Source organism: Somniosus microcephalus, chromosome 10 (genome assembly GCF_052327205.1).
Source record: "Somniosus microcephalus isolate GS21.2 chromosome 10, FLI_Smic_1.0, whole genome shotgun sequence".
NCBI classification, from domain to species: Eukaryota; Metazoa; Chordata; class Chondrichthyes; order Squaliformes; family Somniosidae; genus Somniosus; species Somniosus microcephalus.
In genome coordinates this window covers 234,010,440-234,030,679 of record NC_140996.1, presented here as the reverse complement: position 1 = coordinate 234,030,679, position 20,240 = coordinate 234,010,440, and the positions used below count along the sequence as shown (strand labels likewise).

The 20,240-nt window shown below is 46.0% G+C and overlaps 1 protein-coding gene across 1 annotated transcript in view; it reads right to left on the bottom strand.

Annotated features, from left to right (window-relative positions):
- Positions 1-8,404: 8,404 nt before the first annotated feature.
- Positions 8,405-20,240, bottom strand: part of pgm2l1 (phosphoglucomutase 2-like 1) — a 145,514-nt gene continuing 133,678 nt past the window's right edge. The window contains exons 13-14 of the mRNA XM_085999793.1: positions 14,294-14,427; positions 8,405-13,379 (exon numbers count right to left, since the gene is read on the bottom strand). Coding sequence (XP_085855919.1) covers positions 13,280-13,379; positions 14,294-14,427 — 234 coding nt within the window. The 3' untranslated portion in view covers positions 8,405-13,279. The remainder of the gene's footprint in view (positions 13,380-14,293; positions 14,428-20,240) is intronic.

Sequence of the window (20,240 nt, the reverse complement as noted above, 5' to 3'; positions counted from 1 at the left end):
CCAAGCACTGATCCTTGCAGTACCCCAGTAGATACAGCCTGCCAACCCGAAAATGATCCGTTTATTATTACCCCAATCCCATGAGCCCTAATTTTGTTTAATAACCTCGTGTAACACCTTATCGAATGCCTTCTGAAAATCCAAATACACCACATCCACTGGTTCCCCCTTATCTATTCTACTAGTTACCTCAAAAAACCCTCAGATTTGTCAAACATGATTTTCCTTTCATAAATCCACATTGACTCTGCCCAATCCTATTATTATTTTCTAAGTGCCCTGTTACCACGTCCTTAATAAGATTCGAGCATTTTCCCTATTATTGATGTCAGACTAACTGGTCTATAATTCCCCATTTTCTCTCTCCCTCCTTTATTAAATAGTGGGGTTACATTTGCTACCTTCCAATCCTTCTAGAATCTATGGAATTTTGGAAGAGGACAACAACCAATACATCCACTATCTCTATAGCCACCTCTTTTAAAACCCTAGTATGTAGGCCATCAGGTCCAGGGGATTTATTAGCTTTCAGTCCCATTAATTTCTTCAGTACTATTTTTTTTACTAATACTAATTTCTTTCACTTCCTCATTCTCATTAGATCCTTGGTTCTCCACTATTTCCAGGAGATTTTTTTGCATCTTCTTGTGTCGCCTCTCATACCTACGTAGTTTGCGTTGTTCAGGTTTAGGACCCTAGCTTTGGACTTAACTAAGTCACTCCCAAACTCAACATAACATTCTATCATATTATGATCACTGCTCCCCAGAGGCTCCTTTACTACAAGGTTATTAATTAACCCTGGGCTAGATTTTCCTGGAGCCGTCAGGTGGGGTTTCAGGCGTGGGGGGAAATCCCAAATTTGGGGGTCCCAACACCATCCCGCCCAAAACCCCGCCCCACGCAAGTTTCAGGGGCGGCGGGTACCCGCCCCGCACTGGGACCCGCCGAAACCAGGCGGGAAGAGATTAGTGCCAATTAACTGGTAGTTAACAGGCAGTTTTTAGCCTAATCCCTATTTTGAGGGGTTTCGTGTGGGTTTCCCCGACGGCTCCAAACCACACCAGGTTAGAGCAGGCAGGCCGTCGGGTTGAAGGGGTCGCGATGTTGGTGCTCAGGTGAGTGAGGGGTGCATGAGTGTAAAGGTAAGTGTGTTTGGTGTCTAAAGTGTGTAAAGAACTTTTACTTACCTGTACTTACCTTAACAGCCTTTCTTCCTGTAGCCATCACTCAGCCGGCATTTAAAGCTGAACGGCTGCGATCTGTGAAAAGAGACAGTCTTCAGCTTTGAGTGCCAGTAAGAGTTCTAACTGAGTCTGTGCAGAAGGACTCATGTCAGAACTCAGACTGTCAGTGTTTCACAGCTTCAAACAGCTGTCAAACACTGATATTTCATCTGTCAAGAACTCTTGACAGATGAAATTGCAGTCTGTGACATCACCTGTTGCCGGGTGGCCCTTAATTGGTCTGCTGAGCCCGCTGGGCAGGCTCAACAAGGTCAATCAAGGGAAAATCGCACGGATTGGCTGGACGTCGATGTAGGCGGGTCAAAAACCCAAAAGGGGAAGTCCCGCCTTCTTCCCAACAGGTTTTCTGCCCCTTGTTGTTTCTTAGCTCCACCCAAACTGATTCTAAATGTTGTTTTTCCAACCCAAGATCCTTTCTCTCTACTGTCTTTGTTGTCTCCTTTATTATCAGGGCTCCTCCTTTTCCATTCTGCCTGTCTCGTCTAAAAGTCAAATATTCTGGAATATTTAATTCCCAACCTTTGTCACTCTGCAATCACGTCTCTGTAATGGCTATTAGATCAATCCCATTTATTTCTATCTGTGCTATTAATTCATCTATTTTGTTGCGAATGCTTCGTGCATTCAGATATAGTAACTTTAGCTTTAACTTTTTTCTATTTTTCCCTGATGTCACTTTAGTCACTAATGCCCTATTATCTTTGTTAATCTTTCTGTCCCTTCCTGGCCCACTCTGCTCATCTTTACCCAGATCACTACTCTGCTCTACAGCCTTGACATTTCTCTTACTGCTTTTGAATTTACCCTTTCCTAAATCTTGTTGTAATGTAGGAAACACGGTAGCCTATTTGTGCCCACTGTAGGATTCTCAAAATTAACAGATCCCCCAAAATGAAAGGATAACCCTATTAAAAATGACTTTGAACCCTTGCTAAAAACTTCAGGAGTGATAAAAGGGCATGTTGGGCCTAACAAGGCGATTCAAGGTCAAAAACAGACTTGGCATTTTAAAAGGACATGTTCAGGCATATTTGGGAAAAGGCTGCAACAAAGAAATGGCTCTGCAGTAGCCAGTTTGAGTATTCGAGATAGTCAAACTGTCTGGGGGAACTGTAAACGTTACTCAGCCCCCATCAAGAAATTTACATGCTAATAGACCTGCGGAAGAACAGCCTCACAGAACCCATCCAAAATCATGCATAATACAAATCGACAAAGAATCTCAGGCCCCACAGGAAACTCAAAGCTTGAGGACAATTCACTACAATTAGATAAGAGCTCAACAGCTCAGGAAAACCATCCTGAAACCACTTCACATTCTTAAAAACTTCAACAGCCTATGGAATCATCCCGAAACCACTTTAAACAACTTAAGATTAGGAGGCCCCAATTAGTATAATTGAAAGCCTGTTTTCTAAAGACAGAGAAGTCAAGAAGTTCGAAAGACTCGTTCAGCAGTTACAATTATAACAAGTTCTCTACAATTTTCGGCAGTTCTCAGGAGTTCATCGAGTTCGAAGAAGTTCACAGTTCTGAAAGCAGGTCAACACACAAGTAGAAACCAGAGCAATAGTTTCAGTGACCATCAGACACCTCGCAGCAACAAGGGCCTTACGAAACAACCAACCGGGGTACGGCAGGCACCAACCAACACATCCAGCGAACCCCGAACCGGCTCAACTGTCAAGGATCTGTTTGGTGAGCATTATCCCTGGTCCTCTAGAGCCCAACTTAGCTAGTGACGTGGGATTGGGAGGGGTGAGGTATTTTTCTACTGTAATTCCCTCATGTGTATCGAAGTGTTCCCCATTTTATTAGAGTGTTAAGATTATTGTGTTGTATTTTCTTTCTCAAATAAAGATCAAAGTTCTTGCACCAAAAATCAGTTGTCTGCTGCACTTTTATCACAACCCCCAAATAAATCCAAGGTCTAGAACCAAGGGAGTGGGAATGATTCGAACCGCTCATAAGTCAGAGGTGAAGCTGACCCCAAACACCACCCCCTACACCAGCAAGGTCCCACAAACAGCAATGTGATAAATGACCAGATCATCTGTTTTTTAGTGATGTTGATTGAGGGATACTGGGGAGAACTCCCCTGCTCTTCTTCCAATAGTGGCCGTGGAATTTTTTACGTCCACCTGAGAGGGCAGACGGGACCTCAGTTTAAAGTCTCATCCGAATGACTGATGGTGCAGCACTCTACTGCACTGGGGGTGTCAGCCTAGATTTTGTGGTGGAGTCTCTGGAGTGGGACTGAACCTGGTGAGAATACCACCAACTGAGCTACAGGTGACATTAAGCTGTGCGAGGTGCTACATAGGAGGCTTGTTGATAAAATTAAGCCACATGATGTCAATGGGAGTGTGCCAGCATGGGTAGGAAGTTGGTTAAGGAAAAAGAAAGTGAGTGGCAAGACTTGGATGTTGTTGAGACTGCAGGGATGTAAAGAGTGATGTCCCCCCGGGGATCTGTGTTGGGACTGTTGCTTTTCTCTATACGTCTATCTCTCTCAACTTGGCTGCAAGGGGCACAATATTAAGATATGCAGCCGACACAAATAGGAAGCGTGAGGAGGACCATATGTGACTTCTGGAGGACAGACCTGTTAGTAAATTGGCAGACAGGTGAAATTTAATGCAGACAAAAAAGTCAGGCTTATTTTGTATTTCATTTTTGTTTCTTTCTAGATTTTAATCCATAAATGATAACCATAAATAAATATACAACCATTAACAAACAAGAGAAGTGCAAGTTCTTATGAAACGACTGCTCCAGTCCATGGGGTTAAAATGACTACTTCGAAAGGTGCACATCTCTTAATCCATTGGGACCAGTCGGAATATCTATGTTCAAACTCTTTTGTAAAATAGAAACCCAGGTGAAGGGCCAAGATAACCAGCGCAGGGCACCGCCAAGGTTGAAAGAAAATAGAAGACTAGGTAAATCAAAAACTTTGTTTTTTTTTTAATAGATTGCAGAAGGAAGAGCAGACTGGGGTGGGGGGGGGGGGGGGAGAAGAGGAGTTTTGAGAGCCTGGATAAGACTGAGTAAGAGACTGTGCGATGAGTCTAGATTCAACACAAGCCGAGACGCAGGGGTTTAAAAGAGGCGGCTATAGAGATCGTGGAGGCATTGGTTGTCATTTTCCAAAATTCTATAGATTCTAACGGTTCCTGCGGATTGGAAGGTAGCAAATGTAACCCCAATATTTAAGAAAGGAGGGAGAGAAAACGAGGAACTACAGACCAGTTAGCCTGACATCAGTAGTAGGGAAAATGCTAGAATCTATTATTAAGGACGTGGTAACAGGGCACTTAGAAAATCATAATAGGATTGGGCAGAGTCAACACGGATTTATGAAAGGGAAATCGTATTTGACGAATCTGTTAAGAGTTTTTGAGATTGTAACTAGCAGAATCGATATGGCTGGGGTGGAGATCATCTCTTACAGAAGGTAAGTATTGTAGGAAATACAGGGACAGAGTGATGAATTAGTTGTGGAAATAGAGGTAAACAAGTATGATTTGATTGGGATTACAGAAACGTGGCTGCAGGGTGGGCAAGGCTGGGAACTTAACATCCAGGGATATACAATATTTAGGAAGGATCGGCAAAAAGGTAGGGGAGGTGGGGTAGCATTGCTGGTAAAGGAGGGGATTAATGCAATGGAAAGGAAGGATATTAACTCGGATGAAACGGAATCTGTATGGGTAGAAATGAGAAATAGCAAGGGGAGAAAAACGTTAGTGGGTGTGATATATAGGCCTCCAAATAGTAATATGGAGGTGAGGGAAGGCATAAAAAGGGAAATTAGAGAAGCGTGCGATAAGAGCACAGCTGTCATCATGGGTGACTTTAATTTACATATTGATTGGACTACCCAAATTAGTAAAAATTCTGAGGAGGAGGAATTCCTGGAATGTTTTCGGGACGGTTATCTGGACCAATATGTCGAGGAGCCGACTCGAGATCAGGCCATTTTAGACTGGGTATTGTGCAATGAGAAGGGACTTATCACCAATCTTCTTGTACGAGGCCCCTTGGGTCAGAGCGATCATAATATGATCGAGCTCTCAGTCGAGATGGAGAGTGAGGAAATTGAATCAGAGACTAAGGTCCAGAACTTAAATAAAGGGAATTACGAGGGTATGAGACGGGAATTGGGTAAGATTGATTGGGTGGTGTTTCTGGGGGGATTGACAGTGGATAGACAATGGCAAGCATTCAAAGATAGAATGGAAGAATTCCAGAACATGTTTATACCGGTTTGGCATAAAAATAAACCTAAAAAGGTGACTCAACCGTGGATAACGAGGGAAATTAGGGACAGCATAAAATCAAAAAAAAGGGCATATCAACTGGCAAAAAAAAGCACCAGACCGGAAGATTGGGGGCAGTACAGGATACAGCAGAAGAGGACAAAGGGATTAATCAGGAAGGGGAAAATAGAATACGAAAGTAAACTTGCAGCAAAAATAAAGACAGACTGCAAAAGCTTTTATCGGTATATCAGGAGGAAAAGACTGGTAAAATCCCAAGTCGGTCCCCTGCAGTCCGATTCGGGAGAATATATAATGGAGAATAAGGAAATGGCAGACCAATTAAACTCATACTTTGGTTCTGTATTCACAAAGGAGGACACAAATAACCTCCCAGGAATATCGGCAAACATAGGGACTAATGAGAGGGAGGAGCTGACAGAAATTAGTATCTCTAGGGATATGGTGTTGGGTAAGTTGAGGGGACTGAAGGCCGACAAATCCCCGGGGCCTGATAAACTACATCCTAGGGTACTTAAGGAGGTGGCCCTGGAGATAGCAGATGCTCTAAGGATCATCTTCCGGAACTCCATTGACTCGGGAACAGTACCCGTGGATTGGAGGGTAGCTAATGTTACCCCAATATTTAAAAAGGGGGGTAGAGAGAAAGCAGGGAATTATAGACCAGTAAGCCTTACATCGGTTGTGGGCAAAATGCTAGAGTCCATTATTAAGGATAAAATAGCGGAGCACTTGACAAATGGGGAAAGGATCGGACAGAGTCAACATGGATTTACAAAGGGTAAATCGTGTTTGACTAATCTGCTGGAATTTTTTGAGGAAGTAACTGGTAAAATAGATGGGGGAGAGCCAGTGGATGTGGTGTACCTTGACTTCCAGAAAGCCTTCGATAAGGTTCCACACAAAAGATTGTCATGCAAAATTAAGGCTCATGGGATTGGGGGCAAAGTATTAACGTGGATAGAGAACTGGCTGGCGGATAGAAAACAGAGAGTTGGAATAAACGGCTCGTTTTCAGAGTGGCAGGCAGTGACCAGCGGGGTGCCGCAAGGATCTGTCCTGGGACCCCAGCTGTTCACAATATATATAAATGATCTGGATCAGGGAATTGGATGCAATATTTCCAAATTCGCTGACGACACTAAACTAGGAGGAGGGGTGGGCTCTGATGAGGATGTCAGGAGGCTACAGTGCGATTTGGACAGGTTGGGGGAATGGGCGGATACGTGGCAGATGCACTATAATGTGGATAAATGCGAGGTTATCCACTTTGGGGGTAAAAACAGGAGGGTAGATTATTATCTAAATGGCAATAGATTGGGAGATGGGGAAGTGCAGAGGGACCTGGGTGTTCTTGTGCACCAGTCACTGAAGGAGAGCATGCAGGTGCAACAGGCGATTAAGAAGGCAAATGGTATGTTGGCCTTCATATCAAGGGGGTTCGAGTATAGGAATAGGGATACCTTACTACAGCTGTACAAGGTGCTGGTGAGACCGCATCTGGAGTATTGTGTACAGTTTTGGTCGCCCCATCTGCGGAAGGATGTTCTTGCCATGGAAAGAGTGCAACGGCGATTCACCAGGCTGATACCTGGAATGGCGGGAATGACCTACGAAGAGAGATTAAATAGTTTGGGCTTGTACTCACTGGAGTTTAGAAGATTGAGAGGGGATCTCATCGAAACATATAAAATTATGGCAGGCCTGGACAGGCTGAATTCAGAGAGAATGTTTCCAATGGCCAGGGAGCACAGAACCAGGGGCCACAGTCTAAAAATAGCGGGCAAATCATTTAAAACAGAGATGAGGAAGAATTTCTTCACTCAAAGAGTGGTGAGCCTGTGGAATTCCCTGCCACAGAGGGCTGTGAAGGCTAATTCAATAAATATTTTCAAGAGAGAATTGGATATATTTCTGAAGGCTAAGGGGATTAAGGGTTACGGAGAAAAGGCGGGGACGGGGTACTGAACTGGTAAGATCAGCTATGATCTCAGACGAGGATCAGCCATGATCTCATTGAATGGCGGAGCAGGCTCGAAGGGCCGAATGGCCTACTCCTGTTCCTATCTCTATGTTACTATGATCTCCTGGACGAGTTTCGATCGCCTAGAGGGGTCGGAGAGGAATTTCCCAGATTTTTTCTCCCAAATTGGCCATTGGGTTTTTTATCTGTTTTTTCACCTCTCCCGGGAGATCACATGGGTTCGGGTGGGATGGAGAGTGAAAGTATATTTGAGGTTAGGATCAGATCAGCCATGATCTTATTGAATGGTGGAGCAGGCTCGAGGGGCCGATTGGCCTACTCCTGCTCCTATTTCTTATGTTCTTATAAGGAGGAACCAGTGGATGTGGTGTATTTGGATTTTCAGAAGGTATTCGATAAGGTGCCACACAAGAGGTTATTAAACAAAATTAGTGCTCATGGGATTGGGGGTAATATACTAGCATGGATTGAGGATTAGTTAACGGACAGAAAACAGAGAGTAAGAATAAACAGGTCATTTTCAGGTTGGCAGACTGTAACTAGTGGGGTACCGCAAGGATCAGTGCTTGGGCCTCAGCTATTCACAATCTATATCAATGATTTGGATGAGGGGGCCAAATGTAATATATCCAAGTTTGCTGATGATACAAAGCTGGGTGGGAATGTAAGTTGTGAGGAGGATGCAAAGAGGCTTCAAGGGGATATAGACAGGCTAAGTGAGTGGGCAAGAACATGGCAAATGGAATATAATGTGGAGAAATGTGAAGTTATCCACTTTGGTAGGAAAAAATAGAAAAGCAGAGTATTTTTTAAATGGAGATTGGGAAATGTTGGTGTTCAGAGGGACCTGGGTACCCTTGTACACGAATCGCTGAAGGTACAGCAAGCAATTAGGAAAGCAAATGGTATGTTGGCCTTTATTACAAGAGGATTTGAGTATAAGAGTAAAGACATCTTACTGCAATTATATAGGGCCCCGGTGAGACCACACCTGGAGTATTGTGTACAGTTTTGGTCTCCTTACCTAAGGAAGGATATACTTGCCATAGAGAGAGTGCAACGAAGGTTCACCAGACTGGTTCCTGGGATGGGGGGATTGTCCTATGAGGAGAGATTGAGTAGACTAGGCCTATATTCTCTAGAGTTTAGAAGAATGAGAGGTGACCTTATTGAAACATACAAAATTCTTACAGGACTTGACAGGGTAGATGCAGGGAGGAGGTTTCCCCTGGCTGGGGAGTCTAGAACCAGGGGTCTCAGTCTCTGAATAAGGGGTCGGCCATTTAGGACTGAGATGAGAACAAATTTCTTCACTCAGAGGGCGGTGAATCTTTGGAATTCTCTACCCCAGAGGGCTGTGGAGGCTCAGTCGTTGAGTATATTCAAGACAGAGATCGATAGATTTTTGGATATTAAGGGAATCAAGGGATACGGAGATAGTGCAGGAAAGTGGAGTTGAGGTAGAAGATCAGCCATGATCTTACTGATTGGCGGAGCAGGCTCGAGGGGCCAAACGACCTACTCCAGCTCCTATTTCATATGTTCTTATGTGGGGCGAGTGTGCAGGAATATAAAAGGAAAAGTGCGGAGGAGTTCAGGCTCTAGCAGCATCATTAAACGCTTCTAGACAGTACAAACTGCGACACTTACTGAAGAGCTGTGGGCTTCATTCAACCCAGGCAAATTTACCAGTAACCCCAAGTTCCTGAGCAGCCCTTCTTAAAATATTAATACATTGGAAAAATAATCAGGGGGCAGGGGGTGGAGGGGGCAAATCACATAACCCAACGGTTAGCTTTCCAACTGAAAAACATAACATTGTGTGCAGGATTCCGCAGGCAGTGAGTTAATATCACCATTACAGTCAGTCACAAATACAAAAGCAACGCAAGGATTCCAGCTTTTTGCAAATAGAATTGTGCTCGTACAGTTGAAGCATTTTAAATTCGCTTCGAGTTCACCCGCACCAGCAGCAGCAAGACAGAACTGATGTACCCTTAGTTGGATCCACACATTCATTTAAACACAGCCAGAGGTTTTGGGTGGATTTTCTGCTCATTAAAGTAGCGAGCAAGGAGGGTCCTGGGAAATGCAGCATCAAGGACTCCCTCGTCGGGTTCGGTGCTGGGCTTCCTCATACCTCCTTTCTCTCCCTTCTCCAACTGCAAGTCTGAACCTGAGCCAGTGGTTAGTATCAGGTCACTTTTATCTTGCCCTGCTGGTTTGAGGAGAGAGCGACATAAAGCTGGGCCTCCATCCCTTTCTCCATCAGACAGAAGCATGAACCAGCAAATCTAGCCGCAGCTCAGAAGGCCCACAAAATAAAAGGCCTCCGTTATCAAAGCCGGACCGTTTAGATTTCTAACGGCAGCCAAGAGGTGTTTGCAGATTTGAAAAGTAAAAGTTCCCCAGCATATCCGCTCCCCTGAACCAGCATCCTCTAGTCTTTTGTGGTCTGAAAGGAGACTGGCTAACTGGGGCCAAACGGAGGTCTTACCACAGATCTGCATTCATTGGGCAGGCTCAAATGTAGGTATCGTGGAAGAGTCTTTGAAATCGTTCACTCTCCAAACACTGGTGCAGAAAACAATCTCAACTACAAGGGTACAAGGTAAACAGGAACTGCACATTTCAGACAATGACTGGAAGCCATTATCTTCTCTAATATTTGTACAGTATATACAAGCCAGTAACCAGTTGTTTCCCAGCACACTCCCAGCTCTAGTGAAGTAATGTCCAGCAGGTGTGGTCAATAGAGGGGCCAGGAACGTGGAACACCCTTCACACTAGAGAATAGGAGCGTTAACCAGCATTTCACAAAGTGCAAGACCTTCCCTGTACTTCAACACTATCTGTTTCTCTCTCCCTTAAAAGTCCTGAAATAAAATACTTTTAAAGTATGCTCATTTAAATCATGTACTAAGCACTACACAATATAGTGGCAGCCTTTGTTCTCATGCACAACTTCACAGCAGCATCTTGGAAACGGTCACTTGCTCATATCTTCTTCGGGTGACAGTGTGCTGAAAGAGATTGTCGGTTTAGCAAGGAGCCAAATCAAATTCCCCACATTTTTGTAGGGAATGAAGTGTCTAGTTAGAATTAAAGAAAAAAAACATTCAAAGTACTTAACTATTTACAGCTGATTGCAAGTGTGTGCTTCCAGGCTGGGCACAGTTTGAGTCCATGGTCCTGGGAAGACTCCGGGTATCTTCCTCCTCCCCCATTTCATAGAATCATACTGCGCAGGAGGCGGCTATTCGGCACATCATGCCTGTACCAGCTCTTCCCCAATTTCCTCCCCTCCTCTAAGATGCTGGCTCTTGCTGAGGACAGTTCCACTGGCACTACGCTGGTACCTCGCCCATGAGGCATTCTTTATGTGAGCCGAGGCAGCCAACATCAGTGGGATAGTGACCCTGGGGTGCATCACAGCGGAGCCTGATCCTGTACTCACCTGATGTCTGCACAAACCCCAGGATGTTGGCAGGACTGGAGAATTTTAGCTATGAGGAAAGATTGGATAGGCTGTTTTTTTTTTCTTTGGAACAGAGGAGGCTGAGGGGAGATTTAATTGAGGTATGTAAAATTATGAGGGACCGAGATAGAGTGGACCTATTTCCCCTAGCAGTGAGGTCAATAACCAGGGGGCAGAGATTTAAAGTAATTGGTAGAAGGTTTAGAGGGGATTTGAGGAGAAACGTTGTCACCCAGAGGGTGGTGGGGGTCTGGAACTCACTGCCTGAAAGGGTGGTAGAGGCAGAAACCCTCATCACATTTAAAAAGTACTTGGATATGCGCTTGAAGTGCCGTAACCTACAGGGCTACGGACCAAGAGCTGGAAAGTGGGGTTAGGCTCTTTCTCGGCGAGCACAAACACGGTGGGCCAAATGGCCTCCTTCTGTGCCGTGAATTTCTATGATTCTATGACACACACACACAATTTCCATTAGGAGTCGCTGGACAGCAATCAGAAGCAGGATAACCTTCCCCTCCCTAACTCAGGGAGGAAGATCAATTGTAGCGTCCCGATAGCCAAACTGCCTGGGAGCAGCTCACTCAGCGCAGACTAGGAACCAAGCTCGGACCTTCTGGGCTGTGCGCCTCAGTTACCTGCTGCCTTTGCCCAGAGCGGAGCTATGTAATTCACTTTTTAAATAAAGGCGACTATAGTTTACAAAATTAACGTCAGAATCAAATCTCAGCTCTGCAGATAGTAAAATAAAAACATTCAAATGCAAATAAGACTTTTAGTTCATCCAATTGCACACATATGCGAAGAATTAAAATAAAATAAATATTCTAAATGTGTTCTCTTAAGCCTTTGGTAAAGAGCTTCTGCCTAACATGCGCAAGTGGACACAGGTATGAACACGGCAGGGGACTAGAATCTCACCCTGCACTCCACTCAAACAACCTCAGCAGCAGCTGCTCTCGTTTGCAAAAATACTGCAGATGTGGTATACACACAGGCACACACACACAGGCACACACACAGGCACACTCATACCAACACACACACACACACCCCCAGCTGCCCAGGAACAATGGCTCACTCTCTCAACATTGCTGTTCACATTGCCACATACTTGCACATGACAACCATCCGTCTGGTGTCAGGGTAACCACTCAGTAACTGATATTTGAAGACTGGCTGGGAAAAGTTTGGTTACCCAACACTGGACTGTACAAATGGCCATGTCCACATGCGAGGCAGTCAGTCGTGCATGCGCGAGTGCCAATTGCGTGTACAAATGAGAGACGGTCTTTTTTATATTGACATTCCCAATCTGATTTCCGACTGGGCGAAGAGCTGGCAACCCTACAACCTCATCAACGGCAGTCGCCTCGCTGTGAAATTTGTTTTCAAAACAATGGAACTTATGGCAGGCAAGGTGAAGAGGCAGCAATGCTCTGCCCCTGGGACACAGCTGTGGGGAGCAACTAGGCAGAGGCCACAGAGGGAGGGAGGGAGGGTTACTGTGCTATTTCACAGCGATGCTTGTGGCTATTCACCGTTCACTTTTGCCGTTGGGAATCGTGTGTGGCATGGCAAGACACAACAAAAAAAAAGAACAGTCTTACTAAAAATGGCACGCAGAAGGACAGTAAATGTTTCTAACACAAATACGCCCATAGCTTCTAGTTCACAGGATAAAATGTCTGTGCAAATTCTCAAAAGGATCAAAGAAATACTAAGCAGGAAGGGAGGAGGGTCAATGGAGGATTCGGATCTCCAATTGTTTTTATCCTGTGTATGGAATACACAGCTTCACACATCACTGAGTGACTTTCATTACTTATAATGGTACCCCGTTAGTCTGCGCATTTAGAGCCCTCTCAAACAATGCCGCAATACTGGGGCTGTGCCTGGCACTTGCTCACAGAGTCTCCACAATGCAGAACATTGACAGCATTAACCTGCTCTCAGGTCATTTAGTGGGACTGGATTCACTTTGTGATGAATTTTCTATTCAACAAACGGCAGCTGCACCCAGTGAACTAACATACAACACCAAGCAACGGAAACCGGAGACGGCGAATGACAGAATAGCTTCTCCATCAAAGCTGGCTGCTTTCCAGGAACATCACAGGGCTTGTAAGTCGTTGAAGTGCAGTCGTCAGCCATGCAGCCCATCAGGAGTGCATCACCTTCAACATCTTCCCTTCCAGCTCTTTAGTGCAAACAGGTCTGGTGGTATTTCCTTCTCTCTCTCGCTCCAACACCAGATACACACACACAAACTCGCTACTGCGGAGTCATTTTAAACGCGAGTAATCAGACCATTCTTCTCCGGTTGGAGAAAGTTCTTGACCAGTGCATCAATCAGTTTGTTGAGCTCTTCTGCCAGGTAGGCAGTGTCACTGGAAATAAAAAGCAAACTTTAAAACCCGAGTACACAAGCTGCAGCCAGGGTCACGCCCTGAGCGAGCACCTAGAATTGTGAAGCAATACATTTGGAGAGGAAAATAAACAAGGCACCGGGAGAATACGCTCAAAAGAAGTGTGCTGAAGTTGTGGAGAAAGAGTCCTGCAGAGGTTCAAACACATAATTCCTTGTAAGTGAGAGAGTGGGTAGATAAAACCAGAAAAAGGCCAACAGTGTTTTGAGATTTTACAAACAGGGGCATGGGGTACAAGAGTAAATGATAAATGTGCTCAAGGCAACACTTTGGCCACAATTACAGTATTGTAGGCAGATTTGAGCACCGCATTATAGAAAGGACAATAAAGTCAGACAGTGTACCGTGTAAATTCACAATTATACCAGGGATAGAAAATTGTAGCTACGAGGAGAGACTTGAGGTACTGGGGTAATTTCCACTGGAAGAGTAATTAGTAAGAGCAGACTTTTAAAAAAATTAAGTGTTTTGATACGATGAATAGAGAAAGACTATTTCCCCTAGTAGGGGGGGGTCATCAATTTAAAACGCTCACTAAAGGAGTGAGCGGAGGGGTCAGGCAAAATTACCAATCCCCGACCCCAGAGGGCGGCGGTCTGATGGTGGGGCAGTTTGGAGGTCCGGGAGGAACCACTCATGCTCTTCCTGGCCCACAAGGAGTGCGCCCCAAGGCTGTCCGTGCCTCGCTGCAGCTGCCGGGTTTCTCGAGGCCCTGGAAACCTGTCCAGCCTCATTAACGTTATTTAAAATGCCAACCCGCCTCCTGGGGCTGCCCGGCCCGTGTCCCGACTCGGGTAAAACCTCAAATTTTTGGCCATTTAACCTCCCCCACCTGCACCCACTCCCACCTTATAATTCCCCCCCGTGTCACTAACCTCTGGCCTGCGGGCGCGCAGAACTCGGCGTAGTATTTGATCTTTGGCTCCGTGCCACTGACGCGGAGAGTGGCTACACACCCATTGAGGAAGGTGAAAGTGATCATCTGGCTGCTTCTGCTCATAGGCAGCACCTGTCATGGGAAAAGAATACCCTTTGGTTTGGCACGTTAGAACAACAGAATGCAGCTCCCGGAGCCAATGCACAGTGCCGCTATATAGATGAAAACTGCTCTATTCAGTAGAATTGATTCAGTACACGGATATACTCTAGGCAGGAAACAGCGTGAAATACAAATCTCATTCCAGCGGTACCTAGTCTCCTCCCAGCCCAGTTTCTCCCTCTCTTCACCTGAAGGTGCTGAATTCCGCTTCGTGCAGACCTGCAGGTAGGGGTGTCTGTGTCTGTGTGTGTGTGTGTGTGTGTGTGTGTGTGTGTGTGTGTGTGTTGTGGGGTGTGTGTGTGTGTGTGTGTTGAGAGAGAGAGAGCGCGAGAGAGAGAGAGAGCCCGTGTGTCTGTGTCTGAGACCAAGTGGGGGTGTGTGCGTGAGACCGAGACCGAGTGGGGGTGTGTGCGTGAGACCGAGGCCGAGTGGGGGGGGTGTGCGTGAGACCGAGGCCGAGTGGGGGGGGGGGGGGGGGGGGGGTACGCGTGAGACCAAGACCGAGTGTAGGGGGGGGGGGGTGTGCATGAGACCGAGATCGAGTGGGGTGTGTGCATGAGACTGAGACCAAGTGTGGCGGGGGGTGCGCGTGAGACCGAGACCGAGTTTTGGGGGGGGGGGGGGGTGAGAGTGAGCATGTGCGTGTTAGCTGTGATGTTTTCCACCATGGAAAATCTGTTGGCACTCATAACAAAATGGCAACTGGGCGAGGTACCAGAAGATTATGAGCACGCCGGAGCTGTAATCCAGTAAAAGCCAGCCCCCTAACCTAACCCAGCAAGAGACATCACTTAACCATATTCCAGGAATCAGACCCCAGAGTCAGCCCACCCTCCGCCCTTCAGTCCGTACCCAAGTAAAGCCGAGCCTCTAACCCTGCCCCCTGCAACTGCGCCCCAGTAACTCAGTGCCTTTGAGTGGAGAGGAACAAATTAAACAAAAAAATGGTCACATTATTATGGGATGCATTCATCCTTTCCATCACTAATGATGGTTGCGATTCCTTTGTGGTGAAAAGCAAGCTGCATCAGGTGGAAACCAGGAGTAGAAAGCTGGTGTTTCCTGGAGTTCATTCTGGGCTGCTCCCGTTCCCAGCAGCTGATTTCTTCATTTACAAAGAATTCTAATGCAATAATTACCCATTCTACACTTTTAGCTGTTGGGGGGGGAATATCTGTGCTATTGGCTCTTGATATTCTTTACATAGTTTTAGGGGAGCTGGGGGCAACATGTGTAGCTTCACACCTACTTTTGTCCCCTTGCATTACAACCTTCCGAGTCAAGAGCACAAGCTCCACCTGACCCCTCAGTCACAATAAGTGGCAGCAAGTTTCCACAGCACCTTTCTCCAGTGTCCACTCGTTACTGAATGTTACAGTCTCAGATGCTGCTAATTGACAGAGGACTAGGCAGCGCGGAAAGTTATGGGAGCCTGTGGTCAGCGTGGCTCAGTGGGCCGCACCCTCACCTCTAAGGCTGTGGGTTCAAATCGCACTCCAGAGCCTGGAGCACAAAAATCCAGGCCGACACTCCAGTGCAGTACTGAGGGAGCGCTGCACTGTCGGAGGCGCCGTCTTTTGGATGAGATGTTAAACCGAGCCCCGTCTGCTCTCTCAGGTGGACGTAAAAGATCCCATGGCACTACTTCGAAGAGGGGCAGGGGAGTTCTCCCCGGTATCCTGGCCAATATTTATCCCTCAATCAACATCATTACCACATTGCTGTTTGTGGGAGCTTGCTGTGCGCAAATTGGCTGCCACGTTTCCTACATTACAACAGTGACTACACTTCAAAAACGACTTCATTGGCTGTAAAGGGCTTTGGTCGTGAAAGGCACTATAGAAATGCAAGTCTTTCTTTTCCTTTTTCCAATTGACACAGAGGACTAGGACGGATGTTAAGCAATGCGGAAAGTTACAGGAGTGCTACTGGGAGCCAAAAGCTGAAATGTAGCTCTGTGGAAACAGGTCTTGGGTAGAGAAGGTCACTAGAGAAGGGGGGGGAAAGGGGCAGGGGGGGGAAGGGAGGTGAGAGGGGGGGAGAAAAGGGGGGGTAGGAGAAGGGGGGGTAGGAGAAGGGGGGGGGTAGGAGAAGGGGGGTAGGAGAAGGGGGGTAGGAGAGGGGGGTGGGGGGGGGGGGAAGGAGAAGGGGGGTGTTGTATCCGTGTGTTAATAGAGACACTGAAGACAGGAGTTGGTTTCACAGGTGTTTACTGAACAAAGTCTGGAGGGGAACTAACTGATACAACACAATATACAGGCTTATATAGCCCGAGTGGCCATTACCAGCATTATAGTACACAGGGGGCTCTTAAAGGCATATACACTACAATTCCTCCCCTTTTAGCCAACCAGTACATAACATTTTAAGTAATCATTAATTACATGTTACAAGAACAATAATCTACACATTGCTGCAGTTAATTAATTATAAGTCAGTCTCTCTGGAGGCTTCCTGACTCGGTCCGGATAACGCCTCGGTGGTGTAGTAGTTTCTGGTGGTGTAGTAGGTTCTTTTGGCAAGGCTGATTCGGCTTGAATGCCAGTGTCGGGTTCATCGGGTTCCAGTATCACCGGATCGGAGGTAGATATGGGTATCTCTACTTCATCATTAGGCGTATAGAGTTGTGGTGTAGGTTGTCCCTTTTCGGATGACTCAACGATTTGGTCAGTATGGCGCCTTATTATGCTTTCTCCAATGTCCACGGTATACATCAGCGGTCCTGGTCGTGTGCAGATAGTTCCAGGCTGCCATTTCTCGGTACGGTAGTCCCGGGCCAAAAGTTGTTGACCTATCTGGAAGGTTCTAGTTGGCCTTTCATTCATGCCTTGAAATTGCCGGTTCTCCACGTCCCTTCTGATGTTTGGCTTGATCAAATCCAGCCGGCATCTTAGGCTTCTATTGAAGAACATCATGGCGGGAGTTTGGTTTGTAACCATATGTGTTGCATTCCTGTATGCAAACAAGAAGTTATCCACCTTGTGTTGAAGTTTTATGTCTTCATTACCCATGGCCTTTATGGCCTTCTTGAAGGTCTGGACAAACCTTTCAGCCAATCCATTGGTGGCAGAATGGTATGGGGCGGACGTGTAGTGCTTAACCCCATTGTTTTTTTAAGAACTTCCTGAATTCTTCGGACATAAATTGCGGTCCATTATCAGAACAGATCTGTTCAGGCAGCCCATTCCTGGCAAATATGGTCCTTAATACTGTGATGGTTTTTTCCGTGGTGGTGGAGGACATCTTTATTACCTCCGGCCACTTGGAGTGTGCATCAACCGCGATTAAGAACATTGAGTCCATAAATGGACCAGCAAAGTCGATGTGTACCCTTTGCCAGGGAGATGAGGGCCACTCCCATGGATGTAGAGGGGCTTGTGGTGGAGCGTTTTGGACCTTCTGGCATCCTAGGCAGCTCTTGGTCATTTCTTCGATGTCTCCATCGATACCTGGCCACCATACAAACGCCCTGGCTAGGTTCTTCATTTTCACTCCACCCAGATGCCCCTCGTGAAGCTCCTTTAGAACTTTATCCTGGAGTTTGGGTGGAATCACCACTCTGGATCCACACATCAAGGTTCCTCGGCACACTGACAGCGGTTCTCTTCTTTGCGAGAATGCTGGCAACAGTGGTTCGCCATGTGTTGGCCATCCCTTCACTGTTAAATCGTAGACTCGAGAGAGAGTCGGGTCATTTCTAGTTTCCCTTTCAATGGCAGAATTTGTTACTGGTAGACATTCGACTATGGTAGAGTGGAAAATCTCCACTGGGCCTACGGTAGGTGCTTCTTCTACCGTTGGCAACAGTAGGCGCGATAAACCATCAGCATTCCCATGCTGTTTTGATCCTTTGTATTCTATGTTATATTGGTGTGCCCCTAGAAAAAGGGACCACCTCTGTAGCCTTTGCGCTGTCATAATGGGAACACCCTTTTTAGGGTTGAATATGGAGATGAGGGGTTGATAGTCAGTCAACAAGGTAAATTTTTGTCCGTGTAGGTAATGGTTGAATTTCTTCACTCCCCATACCAGGCTGAGTGCTTCCCTGTCGATTTGGGCATAGTTACGCTCAGCTGAGTTCAATGAGCATGACGCAAAAGCTATCGGCCGTTCCGAGCCATCAGTGAATTTATGCGATAATACTGCTCCTACGCCGTAAGGGGATGCATCGCACGCCAGTCTGATTGGCAGTGATGGGTTGTAATGAGCCAAAACTTCTTTGGACGTGATTAAGTCTTTGCATTTATGGAAGGCACGTTTACAGTCTTCGCTCCATTTCCAAATTACTCCTGTTTGTAGCAGTTCATTAAGAGGGTGCAGGAGAGTTGATAAGTTCGGTAAAAATTTATGATAGTAATTTATTAATCCCAGGAACGACCTTAATTGTGAAACATTTTCAGGTGCTGGGGCTTTTATGACCGCTTCAATTTTTTCAGGTGACTTATGCAACCCTTCCTTATTAATTGTGTGGCCACAATATGATATTTGATTCTGGAAAAATTCGCACTTGGGGCGATTTGCTCGTAGGCCCCGTTCTCTCAGCCTAGTGAGCACCTGCTTCAAATTGGCAAGGTGCTCGTTGTCGTTTTCTCCTGTTACAAGGATGTCGTCTAGGTAGCATTGAGTCCCCAGAATCCCTTGGAGGACTTGCTCCATAGCTCTTTGCCAGATAGCTGGAGCGGATGCTACTCCGAAAACCAGTCGATTGTACTGGTACAGACCTGTGTGTGTATTTATCGTGAGATACTTTTTAGAGGCCTCTTCAACCTCCATCTGTAGATATGCCTGTGCCAAGTCAATTTTGGTGAAACGTTTCCCTCCGGATAGTGAGGCGAAAATATCTTCTATCCTCAGAAGAGGATACTGTACCGTGTGAAGGACCGGGTTTACAGTCACCTTGAAGTCTCCACAGATGCGAATTTTTCTCTGTTCTTCAGATTTATCATTATTCAACGCTTTCTTCATGACTGGGACGATGGGTGTTGCCCACTCGCTCCAATCTATTTTGGATAATACGCCTGCTTTTTCCAGATTCTCCAGCTCTGCCTCGACTGCTGGACGAACTGCGTATGGCACCGGTCTTGCCTTAAAAAACTTGGGAATTGCTGCATCTTCTACTTTTATTGAGGCGGTGATGCCTTTCAAGGTTCCTAGTTTCTCTTGAAACACTTCTTTGGCGTTGGCCAAGATGTCTTTTAATCGTTCAGGTATGACGTCATCATCGTTTTTTTCCTTACTGGTCACCGTCAGTGCCTGACTGGAGTGCCAGTCTAAACGTATTTTCCTGATCCATTCACGTCCCAACAGCGGTGGACCACCATCTTGTAGAACGTATAAATACAACTTCTGTATTTCCTTGCCGTTGTATACAACAGGCATCCTTATTTTTCCTTTGGGGTATACTTTCTGCCCCGTATATGTTTTCAAGATAATGGATGTGTCTTTTAAAGGTATATGCGGAAATAGCCGCTCGTAATCCCGTCGATTTATGACGGTCAGAGCTGATCCTGTATCTAGCTCCATTTTAACTGGGGACCCTGCTATCGTGAGGGTAACCCAAATGGTCTGGTAATCTTCTTTGGCAATTACATTATGTAATTTGAGACAGCTTAGTCTCTTGTTTTCGGAGTCGCTATCGCTCTTCTGGTCTTCGGAGCTACTGTCCGTCATCATTTGTACCTTTCTGTACTTTTCTTTATTGATTTTCTTTTTCCCCCCTGTCCGTGGATTTTTTTTGTTCAGATCGGCATACCCGTGCAATGTGTCTAATCTTTCCGCATTGC